This window comes from Phymastichus coffea, unplaced genomic scaffold (genome assembly GCF_024137745.1).
Source record: "Phymastichus coffea isolate CEN01 unplaced genomic scaffold, Cenicafe_Pcof_1.1 PCOF00033, whole genome shotgun sequence".
Lineage (NCBI taxonomy): Eukaryota > Metazoa > Arthropoda > Insecta > Hymenoptera > Eulophidae > Phymastichus > Phymastichus coffea.
In genome coordinates this window covers 1,165,571-1,192,229 of record NW_026706844.1, presented here as the reverse complement: position 1 = coordinate 1,192,229, position 26,659 = coordinate 1,165,571, and the positions used below count along the sequence as shown (strand labels likewise).

Below are 26,659 nucleotides of genomic sequence, written 5' to 3'. Positions count from 1 at the left end.
CCCAAGGGAACTGCATCGAATGTTGCCAATGATAACAACTCAAAACAAAAACCAAAAAATCTTTTCAGCCAAAAATAATGAAAACACCAACCCTCAACATTAGGAGATTGACCTTTCAAACAGTGAAAAAGAGACACACCATTATCAACAACTACAGTAGCAACAACAACCTTACCAACAGCAACTTCAACAACAACTACAATGCCAACAATCCTATCAGCATCAACAACCACAACCACAAATACAAGTACAATTGCAACAGCAACCACAGCATCAACAGCAACAGCAGCAGCAACTCCAGCAGCAACAGCAGCAACGTCAGCAACATCAGCTTAAACAACGACAACCGCCGTCGACCAAAGTGACGGATGAACTGTTCAACAGGTTTAAGATTAGTAACAACAAAGACGACACAAATAGTAATAAGAATGTTGCCGATTCTAAAGCAACTAAATCTTTTGTATCAGCTAAAGCTAGGTCTTCTAGGAAAACTAATTAGGATAATTCTTAATTTATCATTATATTTATTTATTAACATTATGGATCGTACAAACTCTCAGTTAAAAATTCTACAGTGAAATTGCCGTAGTGTCAGCAATAAACTTAATTTTCATAACGAAGCTCATAAGTATGACATAATTATCTTAATCGAAACTTGGTTAAACCAAAACACGTCTTTTAAAATAAAAGATTTTAATATAGTTAGGTTTGATAGACAATCGGGTGAAGGTGGTGGTATAGCCATATGTTTAAGAGATAACCTATTTTATGAAGTTACAGATATTAGTTACTATGGTAAGGTTCTTGAAACTGGCTCTGTGATAGTCAAAGATAACTCTGACAATTTATTGATAACGGCATGATATAGACCGCAACAAATAACAAACATTTCAAACAATTTAACTATAAATGAATGGAATGAATTTATGAATTCGGTAATTAATCACGATTCAAAATTTTTTATCATAAGAGGTGATTTAAATGCGCACCACCCGCTACGGGGGAGCAATAGGTGTTGTACTAATGGCAACGTTATTGCCGACAGTTTAAATTTTGATATTATTATCCTACTCAATGATAACAGTCCCACTCACTATACCTTGTCGCACTCAGGTTATTCAACCTCATGCATCGACCTAACCTTCTGTTCACCTAATCTTTTTCCTAAAAGTAATTGATATGTCACAGATGACGATTGGAGTAGTGATCACTTTCCTATTAGAATTGATCTAAATGTCAAGTTGTCATACCAACACCGCGTTAATTACAGATACAACGTTAAAAAATTGAACTGGGAAAATTCCTACAAAAAACTGGATCAAAATAGAAACTACTTCAATAGCATAGAATATACCAATGTAAATGTTATGTCTAGATACAAATCACTCATAGAATTTCTTGAGGGAATAATTGTTGACTCCCTACCTCCTAAACTCAATACAATCAAATCAAAAATTTCATTAAATACTAATAACTCCAAGAGGCGTTCTAAATGTATTTGGTGGAATGACCTATGCGACAAGGTAATAAGACAGAAAAAAGCTATATTTAAATCCATTAAATATAGATATACTATGCAAAGATTCATTGAAGTCAAAAGGCTTAATGCCACTGTAACTAAAACTTTACAAGAAGAAAAGAAAAAATCGTTTAACTCTTTCTGCGCAAGAGTTAACCCAGGAACTAAGCCTAGCTATTTCTGTAGAACAGTTAAAATATTTAATAATAGTTTTAAAGAAATAGATATATACTCTGGCAACATCAATACTGAATTGAATATGATCAATTCAATTAACGAATTGAGCTCTCCAAAAAGTATAAACTCTAATGCCTTGAACAACCTGAATGGTCTGACTGAGGATAGCAGTGAATGTATTGACTCTGAAATCTTAGACAGTCCTTTCTCTTACGATGAGCTCCAATATGTCATGAATAGCATCAATATAAAATCTGCTCCTGTCTTAGATAAAATTACATATGAAATTATAGTCAATTTACCCGAATTCTACCAAAGAGTCTTGTTAGATTTATATAACGACATTTATCAATGTCAATCCTTTCCTGAGGATTGGAACAATTACCCAGTCATCTTTATCCCCAAGGGGAAATTGAATAAAGTCAGGCCTATTTCCTTAGCCTCATGTATATTAAGGACGTTCTCTTGCCTATAATGGTGCTCATCGTATAGCATCATAGGTGACCAGCTTATTCCCCCGGGCTCCGTATAAATGAAATAAGCGCCGCTTCGTGCGCAGAAGTACCAGGAGCGTCTTCTGCGACGATTTGCTCGACTTGGCAACAACGCCGTGTTCTCCCCATATGTTTAATCGTTGAGTGTATGTGAGTGTATATCCAAATCAAAATCGTGGTTGCGAGAGGTTATGTACATGTTGTTTTTTTATCGTCGTCGTGATATATTCAACAAAATTTATTAAGCGAATAGAAATGCCGGGAGGATTCCGAAAGAAAAATGGTTTTTTTATATCCAAAAAAGAAATTGAACGCAAGAAAAAAACTGTAGCAGCCATGTCAGAAGCTAAAAAAAATCGAATGCAAGAAGCATTATCACCAAACAGTGAAACGAATATTTGTGAAGGTCTACGCATAGTAAATATAAAAGAACTCGGTAAAAATCTAAAATGCAGACAATGTTCTAAACTCTTGGATTTGAGCAATGTAGTAAAAGAACGATTGATTGGCTGTCATTCGTTAGTATCGATTCCTTGTGCCGACTGCAAGGTAATCTCTGAAGTAAACACCGCACATATTACCGAAAAGAAAGTTTCAGAAGTCAATGCAGGATTAGTTCTTGGTACGTATATTATAAAATCTAATTTATTTTATCGTCCAACGTGCAAATAAACAAAAAAAACATACTTTTTCAATTGGAAATTGTGAATAGTAAAAAAAAATTTCTCATGATTATAGGTGCGATGCATTCTGGTGCAGGTCAGACAGCACTAAATAAAATTCTGGCTTGTGCGAATATTCCTCCAATATCCAATGATATGTATAAGCATTATGAAAACTTAATTGGGAAAGCTATCGAAGAAGAAGCAAAAGATAGTTGCAAAAGAGCTGCAATGGAAGAACGAAAATTAGTTATAACAAATATTCATAAGTTGATTAAAGAATTGTAAGAAGCTATAGTACACGATCAATTTGCATTTTAGAGATTTTCATTTTGTATCAAATTCATTGTACGTGCTTTCAAAATAGAGCAAGATATGCTTCTATCGATTAATGTTTTATCCAATATTTTCTTATATATTTTTAAATGTTTGAAATATTTGAATCGAATCAATTTTTGTAAATATTATTTATCTGATTGTACATAATGTTGATTTTTTTGTTAATAGTTCCAATATTGTCAGTATTTCAAATCAACTTACTGTCAACTTTTTTGTTTTATTTTTATTGATCTTTTTGAACACTCAATTATATACATGTTGTGGTACATATTTTTTTATTAATGTAGACTATAAAAATAAATTTACCGTGCAATATTTTGATACAAACTGTGTATTTCTATAAATGAAATTTTTTATATTAAAAACCATGTCAGGCATTGATTGTAACTTTAATATAATAACATGAATCACTGTCAAAAATAATAAATAAAAAATATGGAAAACAAGATCACAAATGAATCCTTTTGTTGTTTTATTATTTTTTCAGACCTGAACATGTGGCTAGAGATATATATCCTCATCTACAAGTTCTTGAGTCGAACAATACGACAAATGGATCTACAAATCCAGTATTTGATTCGACATTAGGTGAAATTGTTAATATTATTGTCTCATACGACACAGGTTGGACTAAACGAGGTAACGGGCGTAGCTATGACAGCCTCAACGGCTACAGTGCAATTATTGGATTTTTGACTGGCAAAATTTTGGATTACACCACTAGAAATAAGAAATGTAAGATGTGCGAATTAGGGCACGACAAAAATGATCATGATTGTCGACTCAATTATATTGGGAGCGCGAAAGCCATGGAAGCGGATGCAGGAGTGCAATTGATCAATCATAGCAATATTTTGAAAGAAGCTAAATTGCAAGTGCGAGTAATAATTGATGACGAGGATAGCTCTATGATTGCCGCTATTAGAAAAGATAATCCACATATTTCTTTTCACAAATTAGCTGATAGGAATCATATGGTCAAAAATTTCGGTAAAGAATTATATGACATGCAAGAGACATTTAGTCAAATGAAGAGAAAAGGCGTAGTGCCCCATATAAAAAAATGCTTCGCCTATGCTGTTTCACAAAATAAAGGCAATAGCGATGGATTAGCTACGGATCTTCGCCGAATGCCAGATCATTTGTATGGACGTCATGAAAATTGTGGGTCTTGGTGTAAATATAAGGAGAAACATACTATAGAGCTTACGGATGAAGGTTTATATGTAAAACTAGTCGAATTCTATCATAAGTACGCGGCAAATGCTGGAAAATTCTCTGTAGCAGCTTCTAGTCAAGCAAATGAAAGTTTCAATAACGTGATTACTCACAAGGCACATGAAAATCACTGCCTTAGTAGAAGCGGAGCTTGCGATTTTAGAGTCGGCGATGGTGTATGTGTGTGGAACGATGGTGAAAAATGTACAACTAAGTTTCGAATGAGAATCGACTTGAATGAAGGCTTGTATACGTTGAAATATGCTAAATCCGTTGATGGTAAACGCTTGAAAAGAAAAAACAGAAGCTCATCTGCTGCATTCAAATTACGAAGAATAATCTTAAAACAACAAAGAGAGGCATTGAGAAAAAGTCTAGAGCAAGCAGAAGGTGTCACATACTAAACTAATTGCGGGATCAATATGGAAATTGATATGCCAGAGAAAAGCAATGCTGATGCGAAGTCACTCTTAGTGTATTTTGATTTGGAAACAACTGGTTTGGACACCAATGCCCAGATAGTGCAAATCGCTGCAAAATGTGGAAGATATGAATATAGTGTTTACGTTAATCCAACCAAAGAAATTTCAAAAAGTGCTACCAAAGTTACAGGTTTGAGTAATAGTGGTGGTATGTTATGTCTAAATGGGAAGGCTGTTGAAAGTGTTGATCTGCAAGAAGCTTTAATCGCATTCAAACAATTTTTAGAATCATTATCAAAGTCAAAGAAGTATCTATTAGTGGCACACAATGCTACCTTTGATATTAGAGTATTTTTAAATAGTTTAGTTAGTTGCAACATGCTACGAGATTTTGAGGTGGTTGTAGGCTTTTCAGACTCTCTAAAAGCTTTCAAAAAATTGATCATCGAAAAGAAAAAAGGCCCAGGACAATTCACATTAAAAGGTCTAGCTACAAAATATTTAGAGCCCAAAGATTTAGAAAATTTTCATGATGCTACTGGTGATGTCAGAGTCTTGGAAAAATTAGTAAAATATTTCACGTGTCAAGAATTACTTAACAGTTTACAGAAATCTTACTATGATTGCTGCAATAAAGTACATGAAAATAATAAGATAAACTTCAAATTGCAATACTTGAGAGAATTGAAAGGTGTTTTATCTCTTACGTACTTGAAAAAATTAGCTAAATATAACATTACATACCAACAACTATTAGAATTATATAAAAAGGAAGGAGCAGATGGTATTCATAAATTATTTACTGAAAAAAGTGAAGGTAAAGTTAAGATTACCAAAGATATAAAAGTTTTAAATACATTAGTTCACTTTTTTCAGACTGACCTGTGAATAGTTGTAATAAACTGTTATTTAATAATTAATAGATTATATAATTAATATGTGATGCTTTAAATATTTATAATGGTGCTCATTTGTTTAATAATGACATAATATATAAAATATATTATGAATAAAATATGTTGTACGTGATCACTCTTTATTTATAGTTATAATTATTCCCTAATTAATCTAAGTTATTTTCAATATACACGAATGAATTACAGTAGATAATCTTTACGAATGTTATAAGAATGGAAATTACTTTTAACTTTTTGAAATGTTATCGTTGCAAATAGAGTCGTGTGGACTCGCGGAACAACCGTAATACGCCGCGCCGGCATGTACTATATATCTATATATCTGATGCGGTGTTGCCAAGTCACCATGTTTTTACTTGCAGACCGATCGGGAGACGCACCTGGTTACAAACTTTGAGAACGTCTTGCATCGAAAATAGTACCGGTACCTATGTTTTTTATTATTGCATATGATTCGTTATAACCTCTAGAATAATATACCAGTTTTTCAAAAAAATCTAAAGAAAATTGCGTTATTAATCTCAGAAAATGTACCGTCATATAGAGTCAAGCCTATCTAACACGTGTTAAAGTATTGAACTTTGAACTTGAATATCTCCAAATTTAATACCGGTACCTATGTTTTTCTTTTTACCATTATGTAGATAATGATAAAAAGTACTGATATGTAAAGTTTGACGAAAATCTAAAGAAAATTGATTTTCAAGAGAACGTCCTTAAAGGTAATGGAAAAATTAGTCAAAGAAAGACTCTAATGGTGGCTAGAAAAACACGACGTTCTTGCACCTACACAATTCGGGTTTCGTAAAAATAAATCATGTATTGATAATTTAAGTATTCTTACGACTGATATTCAAAAAAACTTTTTTACCAAAAATACAACCTCAGCCTTATTTCTTGATGTCAAAGGCGCATATAATGATGTTATTCCAGACATACTGATAGATGATTAGATCGAAATTGGACTTACCAAAAAAATTATTGTGTTCATTAAAAACTTGATATTCGAAAGAAAAGTTACCTTTTGCACTTTTACAAAGATCATAGAAAGTATTGTAAATAAAGGCCTTGCTCAAGGCAGTGTTCTTAGCTGTGTATTATATGCAATTTATACTAGGAAAATAAGTCAGATTGTAGACATTCCCTTAAGTACCTTAGAATTTGCAGATGACATAGTTATCTACAATAATACTAAAACAAATTATTCAGAACAAGTTCGTGCACTTGAAGAAGCTAACTCTAAGCTAATCATATTTTTTAAAAAGCGAGGACTTGAAGTTGCTCACGACAAATGCGTGTTGATGATTTTTGATAACTCTGCGAAACGTATAGATAAGAACATTAAATTAAAAATCGACAATTCAGTCATTGAGCCGTCCGAAGATGTAAAGTTTTTAGGGATGACCTTAGATCGCCGCCTCAATTGGCGCAAACATATTATAAGCTTAACTAATAGGTGCAAATCTAGTAAAGAAGGTTCTTAGCTTTTTGAGATCCACCTGGTGGGGCGCCGACCCTAAATCTTTGATTTTGTTGTATATTGCTCTGATAAGATCGAAAATTGAATATGGAGGTTTTATCATGTCTCCAAGTGATGACAAATATGCACAAAATTTACAAAAGATTCAAAATTCAGCTATTAGGATCGCTATGGGATATAGAAATAGTACACCAATAAATGTAATGGCTGCTGAGTCCAAGGTTCCGTACCTGCAATTTAGGATAAAATTTAATTGTTTCAAATATATACTAAAATGTTTGGCCCTTAATCAGACCATAATTCTAAATAATCTAGAGGATATCCTTCAACTTGCGGACTATTTTTCTGCCTGTAACAATTTTAAAACTTCTCTCATGGCTGAATGCTATAGGAAAATATGGTTTTTGAAAGACTCTATCATTAGCTCAGCTAAACACGTCAAATATTCCAACGATTTTAATAATTTGTTACACAAGCCGAATATTTCACTTAATGTCGACAAAGAAATTCTTAAAGCAAAGAATCCGAATGACTTTTTTAACGAAACTTACCCTGATGACAACAATATTATTCATATATTTACAGATGGCTCAAAATTTGACGTGTGCGGCGAATCGCGCGTCGACTTTGCTTCATAGAGCATATCCCATGATTTTTGCGTTGCAGGTAGGATTTTGGACTCAACTTCCATCTTTACTGCTGAATGTACAGCCCTGCTAGTTGTGCTTCAGAAAATAATTGATAAAGGCCAAGGGGCCTATATTATTTTTTCTGATTCAGAAAGTGCGCTCAAAGCTATAAACTCAAATCAATGTGAGTCTCCTCTTATAGTTAACCTTAGATGTAAGCTCGCGTTAGCCTATAAAAAAAATATCTCCATTGAACTCGTGAGGATCCCTGCCCACATTAGGTTACAGGGAAATGAACAAGCTGACTCCATTGCTAAAAACTCTGCCAAAAATGGGTCACTGCTTAATGAACCAATCCCAGTCACAGACTTCTTTGCCAAGTACAAAATAGAATGTAAAAAAGTAAACGAAGACATGGCTGTCTGCCTAGGCCGAACGAAAGGCTCCTTTTATTTTGAAAACTTTTATAGCGACAAAACCAAACCTTGGTTTTTTGATCTCAATTTACCTAGAAAGGCCATAGTGTCCATTAACAAATTAAGAAGCAATCGTTCATCTTTAAATAATAGCCTATTCCGTAAAGGCATTGTCTTAAACAAAAATTGTGAATGTAACTCCTCTGAAGACTTAGTGGAACACATCTTTTGGGAATGTAAACTTTCTCATATTCCGAGACAAAGTCTACTTAGTAAAATTAGAAAAATATACAAATACGGTCCATATTCTGCTATATCTTTGTTAGCATCTGGTAACCAGAATGTTATTTTTATAATAGCAAAATTTTTAGAGAATATAGATATTAAGATATAAAATTTATATTGCGCGTCTTCCTTAAGGCATATTCCTATGTAACATGGCAATGTAACTTTGTTGAACCAATAAAAATCAGTATTCATACTACCATATAGTACAACCTTATTGATGGTTACTGTCAAAATTTCAGCCGAATCGGACTCATAGTTCTGTTGTGATCGCGTGTGAAAACGGGTGTGTTAGAAAAATGGAAAAAGAGCAGTAACGGTCGGTGATTCGATTCTTGTTTTTGGAAGGAAAATCGTGCAGCGAAATCAAAAAGCGCTTGGATGCTGTGTACGGTGACTTTTCCTTCGAAGGCGACCGAAAAAAATTGGTTTAACGAGTTTCAACGTGGTCGCACATCGGTTTTTAATGAGCCCCGCCCATGTTCTCCGAAAACGGCTACCACGGAGGATAACGTGACAAAAATTCACGATCTTGTATTGGCAGATCGACGATTGAAGGTGCGCGGGATAACTAAGATCGTGGGCATTTCAAAAGACTGTGTCGGTCATGTCCTGCATGAAATTTTGGACATAAGAAAGCTGTAGGCATGATGGGTGCCGCGTTTGCTCACTCCGGACAACAAGCGCAACTGTGGGACAACTTCAGAGTAGTGTCTGACTCTGTTTAGACGCAATCCGAAAGAGTTTCTGTGTCGTTTCGTGACCGTCGTCGAAATATTGATCCACTGGTATATAGCAGAGACCAAGGAACAGTCGAAACAGTGGACTTTACCCGGCGAAAGTACTCCAAAGAAGGTGAAGACTGCCCCATCGGCCGGAAAAGTGATGGCCACCGTTTTCTGGGATTCACAAGATGTGATCTACATCGACTACCTGGAGAGGGGCAAATCGGTCACAGGGCTGTACTATGCCAAATTATTGGGCCGATTCGACGTCGAATTGCAGAAAAAACGGCCCCATTTGGCGAAGAAAAAAGTGCTCTTCCACCATGACAATGCACAGGCCTACACCTCCGCTGTCACCATAGCCAAAATGGTCGATTTAGGCTACGAACTGCTGCCCCATCCACCGTATTCTCCAGATTTGGCCCCGTGCGACTTCTTTTTGTTTCTAAACTTGAAAAAGTCGTTCACCGGGCAGAAATTTGAATCGAATGAGGAGGTAATCGCTGCCACGGAGGCCTACTTTGCAGACCTCAAGGAAATGTATTTTTTAGATGGGTCAAAGAAGTTGGAGCATCACTGGGCCAGGTGTATCGAACTAAAAGGAGATTATGTTGAAAAATAAAACATCACTTTTCTAAAATTTTCGTTTTTTTTTTTTAGGCTAAGTACTTATCGGACCACCCTCGTATGGTCACAATAATGATATTTTGTAAATATTTAATCAAGTATGTTGTCTCATTTCTAACTATTATGAAAAGAATAGATCCTCCCTGGAGCATGCAGGATCAAGTTAATCTTATCATCGGTAACATGTTGCCTCAATTGAAGAAGAGATTGTAGCTCTTCAAGGATAATCTCACTGACATATATTGCTGCTCACGTACTTTTACCTTCCTTCGAGTAAAATTGTTCAAACATTGAAGTTTCATATGTTCCTTCAAAACTAATGTACAGAGACGAGCAGAAGCGCATTTGAAAGCTCTTTGCAACAGCATTCAATTGGTATCTATTACAAGTATAATCAAATGGTTTTTCTAATTTTTTCAAACGATTATTCATCAATGAAAACTCCGAAATTTTAAGTACATTTTGGATCTCTTGCCAATTCTAGGGAAAAAATCACAGAACAATTTTGAGCTCGGGATTTTTTTTCTCTTTCCAATCCTATCTAAGTCATTAATTCAAAAATTATTTACATCGCATGTGACCCGCGTTAAAACATTTTTCTCAAAAATTTATGTTTTCTTTTTCAAATGTTCATAACTCAGTTCAAATCAGAGAAAAAAGTGCACAAGAAAGAAAATGTTCCTTTTTCTATGTAAAATACTATGAAATTTTTTTAAATTTTTTTTCGAAAAAAAAAAAAAAAATTTTCAGCTTTTTGTCTTATATAGTTGATGCTAAAAAAATGAGAAAATTGTCTGAAGCATAAGGCGTACTTCTTTACTTTTAAAATAAAAATTACATGTAGATAAAAGTGAGGTAAGCCTCTTCGGATCAAAAAATCGATAAAATATCGTATTCTATTACTCAACATAAAAATTTCAATTTTCAAAAACTTTTTTCCCTTTTATTTTCGTTACAAAAACATTATTTGTTAATAAAAATAATAATACTGTCAGAATTCAAATTAAAATGCATTTTTAATCGGGAAACTTATTTACTTGAAACAATAAATTTACATTAGATATATTCAGCCTAAATTCTACAAACATTAACATCATTATAATTTTTTTTCCAACTATGTGTAGAAAAAAAGCTGAAAAATTTGTTTTTCAAAAAAAAATCTGAGAAAATTCCACAGTACTCTACATAGAAAAAGGAACATTTTCTTTTATTTGCACTTTTTATGATTTGAACTTTCAGAGTTATGGATATTTGAAAGAAAACGTAAATTTCCGAGAAAAATACTCAAAATCGGGTCATATTTGATGTAAATAATTTTCAAATGAGTGATTTAGATAGAATTTGAAAAGAAAACGAAAATCCCATGATCAAAATTTTCCTGCGATTTTTTTTCCTAGAATCAACGAAAAATAAAAAATGTACTTAAATTTTCGGAATTTTCATCGATAAATAATCGTTTGAAAAAATTAGATAAACGGACGTGGCCGCGAAGGTAAAAAAACCTGAGAACACCCAGCAGGCAATCGCACCGTAGTGACTAAGTACTACTCCTAAGTCTAGCAAAAATAAAGACAGAAAAACTGGCTCTGATAGAAACCACTTTCATTGCTGGAATTGCAGCTGGTCTGGTTACACTAAGGCCACGTACCCAAAATACTCTCCTAAACAGAAGAAAGAAGAGGAACTAAAAAAAGAGAAGAGAGGGATCAAGTAGCTAAGGTCCCTACTGCTTTCCCAGTCATCAGAACCTTTAATGTCAGTAGCTGGAGTAGCGTAGTTGTTGTACAACACAGTGAGTGATCTAATACGAGTTCCGGTTAATTCTTTCAACGTGCAGTCTACCCGCGATGCAGGTTCCGTTGCAAGCGCCCTAATCGCTAAGTCTCCCAGGTGGTGGCTGATTGTTAATATCAGTAATTATATTTTTTGAAAACTTTGGGACACCGGAGTGTCTCGTATTGCCCTTGGCCCAACGCCATTTCTATCGCCGCCGCCTTAAATCGATACATGAGACCGTATATGGGCCCCGGGGCAAAGGCGGTTGATGGTCACTACGTAGTATTGTAGGTAGTGTAGAATTACCCTTCATGTTGGGAGGGGTGAAGCATACTATCCATTCGCTCATTTTAGCTGAAGTTGACATCGAGTGCATTTTAGATGACGACTTCCAACGCACCTTTTCGTCCCTATTAGACCCTACATCGAAGAGGCTGACATTTTATAGCTGTGAAGAAGACGTGCCTACTGTTCTCTCTTCTGAGAAAGCCGAACAGGCAAGGGCATTAGCCTTGCTGGGGGTCGAAGATCTCACAGCTAAGCAGAAAGAAGAAATGGAAAGAGTTATGCAAGATTTGCTCCCACATCCATCGTGCGAACGGATAGGTTGCACGAGTTGGATCACGCATAACACAGACCTCAATTGTCTACACACGATTAAACAAAGATATTACTCGGTATCTAAGAAGATAGAGGACGAAATACACAAGCAAGTGTATAAAATGTTGAACATGGGAATAATCTGAAGGTCCCAGAGCGAATGATCAAACCCCGTAGTTATGAATTTAAAACCTGATGGTACATATTTATTTTATGTCGATTATCGCAAAGTTAATGCGATGGCGAAAGTTTCAGGATATCCACTGCTTTACATGGATGTAATTTTACGCAAAATCTAGCATGCCAAGTATATAAGGGCTCTGGATTGCTCTGCAGCCTTTTGGCAAATATCTCTCACAGAGAAATCAAAACCATTTACAGCTTTTACAATCCTGGGTATGGGCTTGTTGGAATTCGTTCATATACCTTACGACCTGGTAGGCGATCCTACTACATTTCAAATGATGGCTGATAAAATTATCGCGCCCGAAATGGAGTCCTACACTCTTACCTATTTGGATGACTTGATCATAGCGACCGATACTTTTGCTGATCACGTGAAATCGCTCAAGTTAATTCTTAAGAGAATTAACAAGGCGGACCTTACCATCAATAGAAAAAAGTAAAAAATATGCATGCCCGAGATTTGTTATCTCGGCATATTAGTAAATAGTGAGGACTGCCACCCAGACCAAAAAAGAGTGCGACCAATTTGAGAATACCTGGCATCAAGGATCAAGGATCGTCTTTTTTTCGGTACAACCTCGTGGTACTGCAAATTTTTTACAGGATTCACTACTCTGACCACGCCTTTAACGTCTTTTACTAAGAAAGACACAAAGTATGCGTGGACGGACGAGTATTGTACGGCTTTTGAACAAATAAAAGCTCTCCTTGCTATAGCCTCAGTCTTAGCCAGATCCGACTTCGTTGCGCCGTTCATCATCGAATGCCATGTCAGCGATACTTGTTTTGGCAGTGTCTTACTTCAAATGATTGATGGAGAGGATCGCGTTCTTTGCTTTGCTAGCTGTATTCTAACGACTACGGAGCGTCGATTGTTAGTCACTGAAGGTAAATGTCTTGCCGTTATATGGTCAATCGAGAAATTTCGAACATATATCGAAGACTAGTACTTCACTGTGGTGCCTGATCACCATAGCCTGATGTAGCTCCAAAATCTTCAGAGCCCGAATGGAAAGCTGGGCAGATGGTCTTTACGTCTTCAAGCATACAACTTTAACATCATGCATCGCAAGGGCAAAGACAATGTGGTGCCCGATACGCTCTCGCATATGTATGAGACCGACGAAGACATGGTAGCGTCCAGCTTCGCTTGCGTCCCGACGCGACAAAGATATTAAGGATATTTGGTACAGGCGTAAGTTTTTACAAGTTGAACAGGATCCGAAAGCACACGCTTACTGAAAGACGGTCGATGGTCGCCTGTACATTTATCAACTCAATCCAATGATCGATGATCTGATTGGTGACGACGAAGCTTGGAAGCTCGTGATCCCCGAGAATAGCGCGAGCAGTTCCCATAGAATGTCACAAAGAACCAACACCCGGCCATTTAGGCCGATATAAGACTCACCAGAGAGTTGTTCTTCGTTACTATTGGCCTAGTATGTATAAAGATACCGGACATTTTTTGTATCAAGTCAAGTGTATCAGTAGATTAAAGTATAAAAACGGGCCCCTGCCGGACTCATGGGCAAATACCTTGTTACACGTTCGTGAGAAATCGTTTGCGGTAATGGGCTCTTTTCCAAGATCACCTCAAGACAACGAACATCTACTAATCTTTTTGGGCGTCTTCACACGATGGATTGAGTGCATTCCAATCCGCAAGGCCAATGCCAAAACGATCAAGAAGAAGATCAATCATCGGATCTTTCTACGTTTCGGAATCCCTGATTGATTTCTTTCGGATAATAGTACGCTTTTCAAGAATTCTTTAGTCGACACCTTCCTAGAAGCTTATAGTATTTTCCACGGCACTTATGCTCCGTATTCTCCCAAATCGAATCCAACTGAGCGAGTAAACCGCAAGATCAAGACCATAATCGCCACCTTTATTGCTAAAAAGCACAATAATAAGTGTGACAAGCACATTAGCAAATTTTCCTTCACATATAATACTGCCATACATGAGACTACTCGCTCCAGTCCAGCCTTTTTGAATTACGGATGAAATTCAGAACTACCATATAGTGTTTAGCGCAAGGAAGATTGCACTGCTATATAGCACCTAGAAACTACTTCCCGTGAGGAATGGCACTTTCGTATGCAAAAACTCGATAAATTACGAGCTGATGACCTTGAGAAGTGTAAATTTACTCAGTCACGACAAGAGAAGTACTACTTGTATAACCAGAAACATCAAAATGTCAGTTATGACACTGGAGATAGAGTATGGGTACTTTCTTCTACCGCCAAGGCCATACGACTAAACTTTGCCCTAAAGACGCTAGCTCCTTTATGTAATGTCTTGCCTCTGCATGAATTCTTATCAACTTCAGAACGAAAATGGAGTTGATATAGGAAAAGTCGCCCTCTGCGACATGAAACCATGTTACGATGCCGAGTAATTTACTTCGAGCGAGATACTTGACGATGGCACCGTTTTAGATAGCAAGAGCTTAGAGCTTTCTTTTAACGAAAGCGCTCGAGCGGACCCCTGACCTACAACCAATGAATCTCTGATATCAGTTACATCTGCACCGAGAGCTGATACAAAACCTCAGTCCTGTTTGAGCCAAACTCCGCAGATATCGATGACGGTGGCTTCTCGAAAAAGAGGGCGACTACATGGCTCTAAGAAAGCAGTATCGCTACTAATAGCGACTTCGCCTCAACGGCTACGCCCTAGAGGCAAGCTCAACGCACAGTCTTTTCCTATCGCTGCGCTACTACACTATATAACTACACTACCAGGATCTCCACTCTCTAAATAAATTTCTTCACACCCCTACTTGTTGACTTGTATTGAACGATGCAATCATGTAAAATGAGATAATACTCTGACGTTTCTTCAGGAATATTTTCCCTTGTTTTAAACTCTAAGCGTAATCTACTGCAGAGTTCTCAAATGTCCCATTTTGTTTAGAGCAATCAATAACAATGAGTGGTGCTTGTTTTATGAAGGTAGATTTTATTAGCATCGATTCAGAGTCTTTACCTATTGGAAATTGGCATATATGTCGAACAATATTGCAAACTGATAATTATTCATGTCAATATTAAGATTACCATACGGATATCAATAAGATTTAAGGAAAAGCTTCACGTTACTAATGTTGCAATGATCGAATGCGCTAGCATTAACTGTTGGAATATTTTTTCGTTTAGTTTGAAAAACTAAAATGACAACGTGGTTTTTCCAGTTGTCTTGCAGTTTTGGCTGTCCATACATGACTTGTGTTCATAGGTAGCATTGGATACTCATATAAATTCCCAATTACGACAACTTATTGAAATACTTCTTTCTTTTTAGAAAAGCAAGTAGACGAATTTTTTGAGTATTGGATGCAGTAACGTACAGTATAAGCCATTTGATGCGCGTTATATCAATCTTGAAGTTTTCAATGATTGTTTCTAGTTCTACTAATTTTGGTATTTGGATAACGGTATTTAAATAACAGCTTGATCGTGTGAGAATTAGTTCACATTTCATGTTTACCAATACTTTGCGATAATCTTCAGCAAATCCGAAAATGAAGTTTAAAGGAATAGTAACATCAAAATACTCTTCATCGTTGATTATTTTTTTATTATTTTCTGTTATTCATCCGGCATTTTCTGCAATTCAATTTTGATTTGAATTAAGTGGTAGCCAATTTTTTATAATAGTTATTAGACCAACGTTTTTGCATTTATCGATCTCTATTGCATTTAGCTCATATCTAATTTTCTGAAACAAGTGACAGATGGCATTGTTCACAAATAGAGTATTCGTCAAGACAGAATTCTTCTCGTCGCATAATCTATCATAAATACTCAATGAGCTATGAAATGGTAAAAAACACAAGTCCTGATGTTAGGTTGATGTAAGTTACTTTCTACCAGAAATTACTTTTATGCCGAGACTTTTTAGGAACTTTATGCTTTGATGTGTTAATGCTTTCGCTTTCCGATGACGTTTGACGATTGAAATTCGCCGTGTTTTCGCTTTTACTTTCAATCGACGACTGATGGTTGGTTTATACAGGGTATTATTTGGGTGTTTCCAAAACAACCAAGTTTACATTGAGATACCCTTGAAAATAATTTCCAAGGTCAAATTAAAGGTCACCGCTGAAATTTTGTATGTTTCATATTTTCTGAAAATGCGTTTTTGAAAAACTAGAAGGGGTGGACTGGTGGTCTGAGACACGTTGTATAATCTTGATATCTTTTTGGGTTATATTCAACCTTATCTACTTGGGAATATTATTAAATCAAATCTAAGATCTCCAAAACTATCAAAATATGTTAACGTTATTTCCTATTTTCCGATATGCAACCCAACCCAGTGTGTGACTTCCGTTAACATCATCGAGATTGATTATAGCTGAATCTCGATTATGTGGTCCAGACTTTGGTAAGTTATTTCTCATAAACACTCCTCTGTAATTCGGTATACTTAAAATTTCCTCATACTTCATGTTTGTGAGAGCTCTATCGTGTAAATTTACTTTAAAGTTTTTTTTTAAAGCCGATCCCAAGTAAGGTTTGACATGTAGTCCATAGCCTGTTTTATATGATTTAAGATACATCCCTTTAGCTAGTGCAATGACCTCCATCGTTTTATTGTGTTTTTTTCTGTATTCTAATTGTCGTTTTACAAACTTTGCATCATTTACAGCTTTTGAGACTCCTGCAGCTCCACCAGCTAGAGTACCAGTCGTGCTTAGACTAGTAAAAAGAGGAATGAGAAAGGGTAAAGCTCCAGCCTTCTTCTTGGAAATTGGTAGGATTCGGGGAGTTTTGATGTTAACTTTTCCACCAACCGTTTTAACGGCTGCACAAGCTCTCTTTAGAGCAGTGCCAATGATCGTTCCAGCACATTTATTTTTTAGCCATTTTAAATTGGCAGCTTTAATTATGTTTTTTCAGTCTACTAACTATTGATATTTTTATTTGCGACCTTTTGACTTGAAATTTTTTTTGTCTTTTTTTATTCTTGAGACCTATACCGAATTTAGCTTTTAATTTCATGGCGTTAGCTACAGCGTAAGCAGCTGTTGTTTACTAATGCTAGAATTTTTATAGAGTACAAGCTTTCAAGCTTTCTCAGCTAAAATTCTGTCTGCGGTATTTCTATATTCTATACTTTCTCGATTTTTAAGTAAGCTATATCATATTCTCTGCAAGTTACTTTAAGAGGATTGATGCCTGGATCACTTCGAGCAATTCGTTTCTGCAATTTAGTTTCCAGACCACAATACTGATAGCCTGGAATATGCAGTTCAAAGGGAAGCTTATTGATGTCTTTGTTAACTAATCCTCGTTCTTTCTTCACTCTCGAATAATTGTATGTGATCATCACTCTATGAAGTCCAACACACGACTAACTTTCAAAACTATAAAAGTGAATAATATCATTGGATCAGTTACTGTTTGAACATTATCTCGTGAGCATGGATTTTGAAGAGCGAACTGTAAAACTTTCTGTCGAAAATGTTGACATCATCGTACGGGAAGATAAACTACCAAAGCGTCATGGAGATTTACCTACAGATAGTATTAGAGCAATTTTTTACGGTCCATTCAATTGTGGTAAAACCAACAGACTTTTGGTATTAATTACTCATTCCAATGGCGTTAGATTCAAAAACGTTTACATTTACTTGAAATCTCTCAATCAGCCAAAATATAAATTACTGGAAGAGATGCTCAAGCCTATAGACGGTGTGAAGTATTTTCCCTTCAAAGAGCATGAGTCAGTGATTCATCCCGAGCATGCATTACCTAATTCGATAATGATATTCAATGACATCGCATGTGAAAAGCAAGACAACGTGCGTGCTTTCTTTTGTATTAGTAGACATAGAAGTGTAGACTGCTTCTATCTCTCACAAACGTATGCTCGTATTCCTAAACATCTCGTGAGAGATAACGTTAATTTGTTGGCGGTTTTTTGACAAGATGAAGCAAATATGAAACAAATATCTGACAATTACGTGAATTCGGACATGACTTACAGTCAATTTAAAGAACTATGCGCAAAATGTTGGCTAAATGATAAGTATAGATTTTTAGTGATTAACAAGGATATAGCAATAAATAATGGACGATATCGAAAGGGCTTTGATTGCTTTGTTATAAATATATCATAGTAGCAATATAATATGCAGTCTAATAGTAATCGCTGAAGCGTCAACATGGAGGATCATTAAAAAGAAATACACGTGCTTTCTCAACTTGTGAAAGCGCAGGATGCAATCAGAAACAAGTATAATCTACTGAAGCATGCTCGATATTGCACTGATAAAGTCTTGAATAAGACGTTTAAGCTAATAACTGATCGAACAAATACTATAGTGAGCGAAATGGAACCAATAAAATATGTAGTAGAACCAATCAAAAATTTTACGAGTAAAAATCCTCCTCCACCTGTTTCTCTTCCTGTAGTTTTTTTAGTTAAAAAGACAGAGTTTCTCAAAAAAATACCGCATTATGAAAATAATTATTTTGGTGCTGCTAATGATAAGTGTGAAAAGCTACAGTTTAACAGAGAAGATACTGATGCTACCGTTACGCACAACAATACGCAAATTTATCACAGTTTATCTGAACTAAGTAAGAATGAGAGCTTGCCTGTCGATAAGTATATAAATACTTTAGATAAAAATGACTCTAGTTTTCTGAATTTGATTTATGGTATGCGCAAAGAAATAAATGGAGCTTATGTGCTTGGTAACTCCACAGTGACTTTTGATGATAATACGTTGATCGTTGATAATTTCAAGTATCCGAAAACAAATTGCTTAATGGAGTTACTTGTGACAAAGCAGCCCAATAGAAATCTAATAACCCAAAATAATCTCAAGAGATATCGAGAAACTTTGGAAAAATCTAACGTTCATAGAAAAAGCATGAATCCAAGTGAACCTATACGAGCACATAATAGCCACAAATTTAATAACATCATTAGTCCATTATTTAATAAGTTTAAAAAACCTAAGATAGAAGAGAAGGAGTTGAAAATGTGTGCATTTTTACCTAGTTATAAGGTTACACGAAACAATAACAACATTAATATGGATTGTGTACTAGAATGATCCAAATGAACTCGTCGATCGTCTTCAATTACAAGTAGCTGAAAAATCAGCAGGTAACAATAGTCATTTCAACGAAATCCATTCGATAATTCAGGAACTACGCGAGGGTGGATATATACAGGGTGAACCATTTTAACCGAAGTGGCCAATTATTTCGTTCCGGAACCATGATAGCGAAAAATAGTTCGAATTAAAGTTTTAGGGTTTGGAGGTGGACAGCCGATCGTGACCTCCAACTTGACCTTGAACTGGAGTTTCAAGGTTATTTGAAGGTCAACTTTGTTTTTTTAAACGGAAACTCCTATTTTTTATTTTGGATTCGGATAGAGCGGGAAATTTTACGTTTAAATCATATAATATGTGTAGGATCCAAATGACCCTCACCCCACCCCCAAAGTAATTTCGAGATCAATCTTACTTTTTAAATGGGACCCCCATTTTTCGTCGCAGGTTTGAATTTTACGTGAAATTGTACGTTCAGATGAATGACCCTCCCACCCCTCCCCCAAAGTCATGAATTTAAACCTGCGATGAAAAATGAGGGTTCCCATTCAAAAAGTAAGGTTGACCATAAAATGTCTTTGAGGATGGGGCAGAGGGTTTGCAAATTGTTCAACGCATCGTTCAGTCGAAAGTCTAAACTTTACAGACACAATCACAGCATACTTGAAAAGTAATCTCAGTTACTTAATTGAAATAAATAAATCAGCGATAAAAATACAAAAGTAGATGCGTCGTCCTATTGAGTATCAAAAAGTGGAAGAAGAGCTTCACAAACCAGTCAAACGTAGTTATTCACGACGCAAGTATGATGGTCGAGGAGTAGACGAGACCTGGCAGGTCGATATCGTCGATATGCAGGCTTTTTCTAGAGAAAACCGCGGCTACAATTGGCTTCTCATGATAATTGATAACTTTTCAAAGCATGCGTGAACCGTTGAACCGAAGTGAAAAAGAAAACTGGTAGCGATGTAGCAGCGGCACTGAAATCTTATTTGGTGAAATGTCGAGTACCAAATAATCTTCACACGGACGGATGCAAGGAAATTTACAATGCAACTTTTGATGCTCTCGTGAAAAAATATAAAATTAATCTCTACTCGACTTAAAGCTTCATATGTGAACGATTCAATCGTACTTTGAAAAATTCATGTAGATAAAATTTAGTCTACACGGCAATCACAAATAGGTAGATATACCACCAAAGCTCACTGCTCCTTATAACAATCGTAAACATAGAAAGTTGGTGATAAAGTAAGAGTGAGTAATGCGAAGAAAATGTTTGAAAAAGGATAAACACCGAATTGGTCTACGGAAATATTTACTATTGTACGTGTACTTTCATCAAATTCAACTATTTATCTTTTGAATGATTATCGTGATCACCCCATTCTTGGAGGTTTCTATGAGCAGGATCTACAGAAAACGAAACATCTCGATATATATCTCGTTGAAAAAATTATTAAAAGGCGTGATAATCAAGCGTTTATTGGCATTATAAGTTTATTGGCATTTTCCGTCAAATCGTCCATCAATTTTTGATTTTATATAGTTGCATTCGACAGCTTGCATGACAGAAACAGTTGAATAATTAAATACGTTATTATTCTCCATCATTATAGATCTAATGAATTATATTCCAAAGTTTTTTGAGATTGACACCCAAAACTCCAACAAATAATTATACACAATTAATTATGATAACGTTTCACTGGTTTGCCTTCCAGCCTCATCGATACATAACAACGGCTTGAGTTTAATTTGAGAATATTACTATGTGCCGTTGTGTTTAATTTCTCAGTATGACTTGTGACTTGGAACCTTTCGGTTCTCAATTCGATTTGTATTGTGTTATTGCTAATTATACACCATGATTTTTTACATGACTATAATTTCAAATTCAATGAAAAGAATTGCCGTAAAAGTTTGAACTAATAGCAATGGATAATATAAATTTTGAATTTCTACATATTGCGTTGGTATGTAAATTTACTGTTCTATTGACCTTTAATGTTATTATTTATTAAGTCGTCATAAAGAATTTTTTGTATCAGTTGACAATTTAATAGAAGACCTGATGAGGCTGGAAGGCAAACCAGCAAAAGGTTGTCATAGTTAATTGTGTATAATTATTTGTTGGAGTTTTGGGTGTCACTCTCAAAAACCTTTGAAATATAATTTATTAGAAACAGTTGAAATTCGTGGTCAATCTCAACAATGATTTTGTCACCAAATCGTGTTGGAACTGGCTTTACTTTGGTGATCATATATTTGCATCTTTCCGTCAATTCACTAACTTTTTTGGTGGGCTTAAATTCGTCACGTACAATAATATTTAGTCGAATAACTAGTATAAAAGAAAAAATGACTTGTAAAATATTTTTTATTTACCTCGAACGTAAAATAATTTTCTTTCAATCATTAAACTTCGAAATTTTAGCGACAAATCTGGCTTCTAGTAACTTTCTTTTCGTTCATGCAATTTGACTTAGAATATAATCAGAAGATTGCTGCTGCTCACTACTTGTCGTTGCAGGTAACTTTTTCTCGATGGGAATGAGCTTTGCAGACTTGGGTGCTAATTGATATAACTCATTTCTTACTCCAGTCTTTTTTGGCGGCTCGACAGCGGCAGTGATTGACAGCTTGACGGCAGTTGGTGGCTCGACTGCGACCATTTCCAACGCTTTTATTCTCTCTCTTTCCGTCAATGGGATGCTATAATGACCCCAAGAGAGTGTATCGGTGGTTCCAGGTAACACCATGCGCACTGAGTGCGATCCTTATCTCTCGCTGTATAACTGATGATGACTTTTGCTGTCGACATTTGACGTAATCCTCGACGGTAATTGTAGCATTCAATACAGAATTCTTTATCCCTTTTGCCTTCTTTATTGGATTTTTATTCTTAACTCTGACGCTGTATATTTTGCTTCTGAGTCAAACAAACTCAAGCATGAGCATTCTGGCATTGTCTTCTTTCATTTTACCAACCACTTTCTTATTGGCTCTTGGAATATGGAACTGATTTGATTCTGGAAAATCTGATGTACCGAATTCATGAATATCTCGAAATATGAATATAAATATGAAAAAAATATGAATATAAATATGAAAAAAATATGAATATAAATATGAAATACGAAATATGAAAAATGAGTCATACAACATTGGTGATCTTATAGTACACTAGACTGCCCGCGTCAGTGTACAGAAGCTTAAAACGTTCATCAACAGCACTGGCCATATAGTTATAGTGGAATCGATATATGAGCGTCTTGGATAAGTCGAGAACTGCAAGACCTATGTAAAAGGGTTGAGTTTTCTCACTATGATTTCCGTTCGCAAGAGTTACGTCGCCACCAGTTCGTCGTCGACAGTGTTACTACTATGGAAATTTGGTCGAGCTATCAGAGATTCGGCATCGTATCGCCCCTCCGACTTATTTACCAACTAATCATCGATGCGTTTTTTTCGTTTTACATAATCTTGCCATGCACTGCATTATTGAACAGTTTGTATAGTTTTTTTTTTAAATTCATTTTCCACTTGTTCACGCATCTCACTATTCAAATTAATGTATGTCTTGAGCCATGGGCTCTGGTTAAACTTTAAAGCCCGATGTATATTCGTGAGATGCGAGTCATACCTTAATGTTTATTTCAGAGCTCTATAGTGGATTACGTAGCTCTTTATCATCAAGAGTTGTCATGAGCTTTTTCTGTTTGGATTTTGAAGCAGCTTTGTGCTCCGGACAAAATGAAATATCTTTGTGCGCATCATGAATTTCCTTTGGATACTCCAAATCCATCTCGAGTATGTATCCAAAAGATGAATCATCAGAAATATCGAAAGAGACGTTTGAGTCAATGTCGCACCATTCAAAATCACCGTGTGGAAGAGGCTCAGTCATACTCCATCCGTAAAGGTTATGATATCGAAATACATCAAATATTTGTCATCTTTCCGTGGATTATAGTCATTCTCCATATATAAATTGTTTGCGGCAGCATACCTGTTGTAACACTGGTTGATTCCGCTACAAATACCGTGCTCGATAAACATGAGTATGTCGATATCCGTCAAAAGCTCCAACTTTACAACCGTATATTTCACACATATTCACATTTTTGCAATCAATATCGTGTACTTTCAATCATTCTTCAGTTCGAAAGTAGTGCAGACAACGATCACAAATATATAACGTACATCTCCTAGATAACAATTGTCGATACATCAGTCGAGACAAGTCTTTTATCCATATATAGTGTACTTTATAAGGCATATAATGACGTTGTATTTGATTTTCATTCTCGTCAGCATTTACATGAACGTAATCATTCTCCACTAGAAAAAGGTTTACGTGCTTTTCCTTCTTCTCAGCGGTCAAATGTCGAGGTAAAACTTCATAGATACCATTTTTTAGACTTGGAAAATACACATTTATTGAAACATCATTTTCTTTTTCAAATTTAACGATTTGCCTCGGATTCGTGAGAAATGTAAGATTCCTAAAATTATACTTATGCTGATGAATAGTATATGCGCTAACACGATTTGGATTCATTGCAACCGAATATAATACTGTGAGGATAGCCCATTTAAAACAGTCATCATCATCGTAGTTCTGCACATTTAAACAGACCCTTCTTTTTCTGACAGATTTTGGTAACTTAATGTAAGAACCAGCCCTTATAAAATTTTATTTACTGATATATACAGTTAAATTTAGTATAATACTGGTACTGTGAGCTTCGAGTACATTCTCAACATACCACTCGTTTATATTCGTAGTTATATCGGCATCATCTTAGTATTGAAATGCTTTATATCGAGTGTTTTCTCATTATTCTTTGATTCTTTGTAACTGCATACTTTGCATCTAATACAACATTCACTTTTATAGAATTATGTCGCTTCAAGGCTTCATATTTGAGCATGAAACAGTCGTTTGACATGTCTCAAAAACATAGTCAAATCTAAATGGTTCAGATTGGTAATTACACTAGTCTTGATTCTATCTTTGAAAGCAGTCAGTGAATTAGATTGGTTAAAAATTATAGGGGGGGTGGTAAGGAGAGGAACCAAGAAATATTATTTTTTGAGAAAAATAAATTTTATTCGTTGAAAATAATGGTGAGGAATGTGTGATTGCAAACCTTATATAAAAGGCGCTGATCCGAGTGTTTAATGTTTAATCAGTCAAAATGGAATTGGTTGTAGACGTACAAGATTTCCATTAACGAATTTATGTTCAAGAAGCTTGTCATTGTTTTTATAGAAGAAGATACAACTCCTTCAGTATTCCTATTCAAACCACCTTATCCGTGGAGCTGGTTACTGAAGAAAAATCAATCCAAAAATCGTTGGCTACTGAACTTTCATGGCATTCCATGGGAATGTGGCGATTTACCTTACAATGAGCTTTGGAAAATAATGAGAAAAACTCTCTTTGGAGCTACTATTTTTGTTAAAGGCCTCGAAAATGCAAATGGTTAAGGTTCAATGCAAAGTAAGTTTATTATTTCTCACACATATAATTATAAAGGGTCACTTATATGATATTATTATTTTATTTTTTTAAAAACAACTGTTCAACGTTGAAGATTTGGGTTGTCCTTTACTCAAGAAACTATTAAACCAAACTTTTTCTTTATGCAATAACCACACCAAGTGTCGCTCAAATCCATGGTGTACCTATAAAAACGCACTTGCCATCACTAAATAGATGCTTTCTCGTCAAAAACACAATTAGTTAACATTTATAATTATACTATTATTTTATGTATCAGAGTTTATATAATTTAAAATAAAAACAAAATAAATACTGATTTATTAAAAAAAAGTCATTTCGAAATGATTTTAATCATGAGATGAATATGTTGGTATTGTAACGGGGTGATTGCTCCGTTTCAATCCGATTATTCTTTCGGTACGCAGGTGTGTCGAGATGCGCGCGGTATTATCGAAATGCTCAAATTCAATAGTTAGAGAGCAGGAGGGGACGGGAGTCAGTCAACCAACTTGCTATTCGTTGGAAATAATAACAGCGAAATTATAATCAGTATCACATGCGAGTTAGTTTATTTCCCTTTTCTCTACAGTACACTTAGCCCGCGTGTTTATGTTTACAAAGTACGCGCGCGTCAATAACATGCAGCGTTGGAGCGATCGTAGCTCTTTGTTCGCCGGGTTAGCACATGCACGCTACCGATTCTTACCGAGTACGAGGTATTAGCAATTAATTCCGTGCAATCGTGAGAAAAATAAAGCAAAGTCGCGATATAAAGCTGGCCAGCTTACCTTTGTATTGAGCACACTACTCGCAACGAGAAAGGAGGCAAATTCGTTAACGCCTGTCCTTCGTGAGCACAGTCCGCTCTCGGTTTTCGCCCTCAATGGCGAAAACACCCACTCACTCTCACTCCCACACACTCAGTTATCGTGAGCGCGAAAATGTCACACCTATTGTGCGTAAGATGGGCGGGCTCACTGTTTATTTCCCTTGGAGATTTTTGGCGGAGAACTCTGACTTGCTGTTAAACGGCTGAATGATCGGATAGCTAATCCTCGACTGGTTCATTTATATTCGCGCGCGTTCCGTCCCGTCTCGTACCGAATTCCCTTATTCCATTTTTCCCAACCAGTAGGTGCTGCCCTCGCAGGTAGCCGCATGGTTGGGGTGGTAGCGCTAATAGGACGTTTACCGTCACAGTATAAACATTTCGAAATATTTAATAGTTTTTAAGAAAATTAATTGAGCGATTGATAGTAAAAAACACATACGCACGGTTTGAATAGAAAATGTTTTATTAAAGAAATATTACACAAAATGAGCATGAACACATCTCGTTATTAGTTGGCGACATATCAGACAGTCATTGAGTTTTACTGCACATGCACCGCATGAAATAACATATGTCATGGTAAAAAGACTACACCAATCCTCTCATCCAAACATATTTTACATACTTTAAATTCAAGCTGTTGTAAGATATCAGCTGTATGTTATTCTGATTTTTTAGTGACTTCTTCCATATTTTTATTGTTTTTAGTAATAATCTTTTCGAAATTACATATAAGTTGTTGACAAATAGTTGCTATG

General features: G+C 35.6%; 2 protein-coding genes across 2 annotated transcripts in view; both read left to right on the top strand.

Annotated features, from left to right (window-relative positions):
• Window positions 1-499, top strand: part of LOC131663341 (uncharacterized) — a 35,516-nt gene extending 35,017 nt beyond the window's left edge. The window contains exon 3 of the mRNA XM_058933701.1: window positions 161-499. Coding sequence (XP_058789684.1) covers window positions 161-499 — 339 coding nt within the window. The remainder of the gene's footprint in view (window positions 1-160) is intronic.
• Window positions 500-4,831: 4,332 nt separating this feature from the next.
• LOC131663340 (DNA polymerase III subunit epsilon-like) lies at window positions 4,832-5,719 on the top strand. The gene has a single exon (XM_058933700.1). It carries the CDS (start codon window positions 4,832-4,834, stop codon window positions 5,717-5,719), a length of 888 nt encoding a protein of 295 aa, XP_058789683.1.
• Window positions 5,720-26,659: the final 20,940 nt, after the last annotated feature.

Bases quoted from the DNA above. Each gene is read 5' to 3' on its own strand.
- LOC131663340 (XM_058933700.1), top strand. From the start codon at position 4,832: ATGGAAATTGATATGCCAGAGAAAAGCAATGCTGATGCGAAGTCACTC.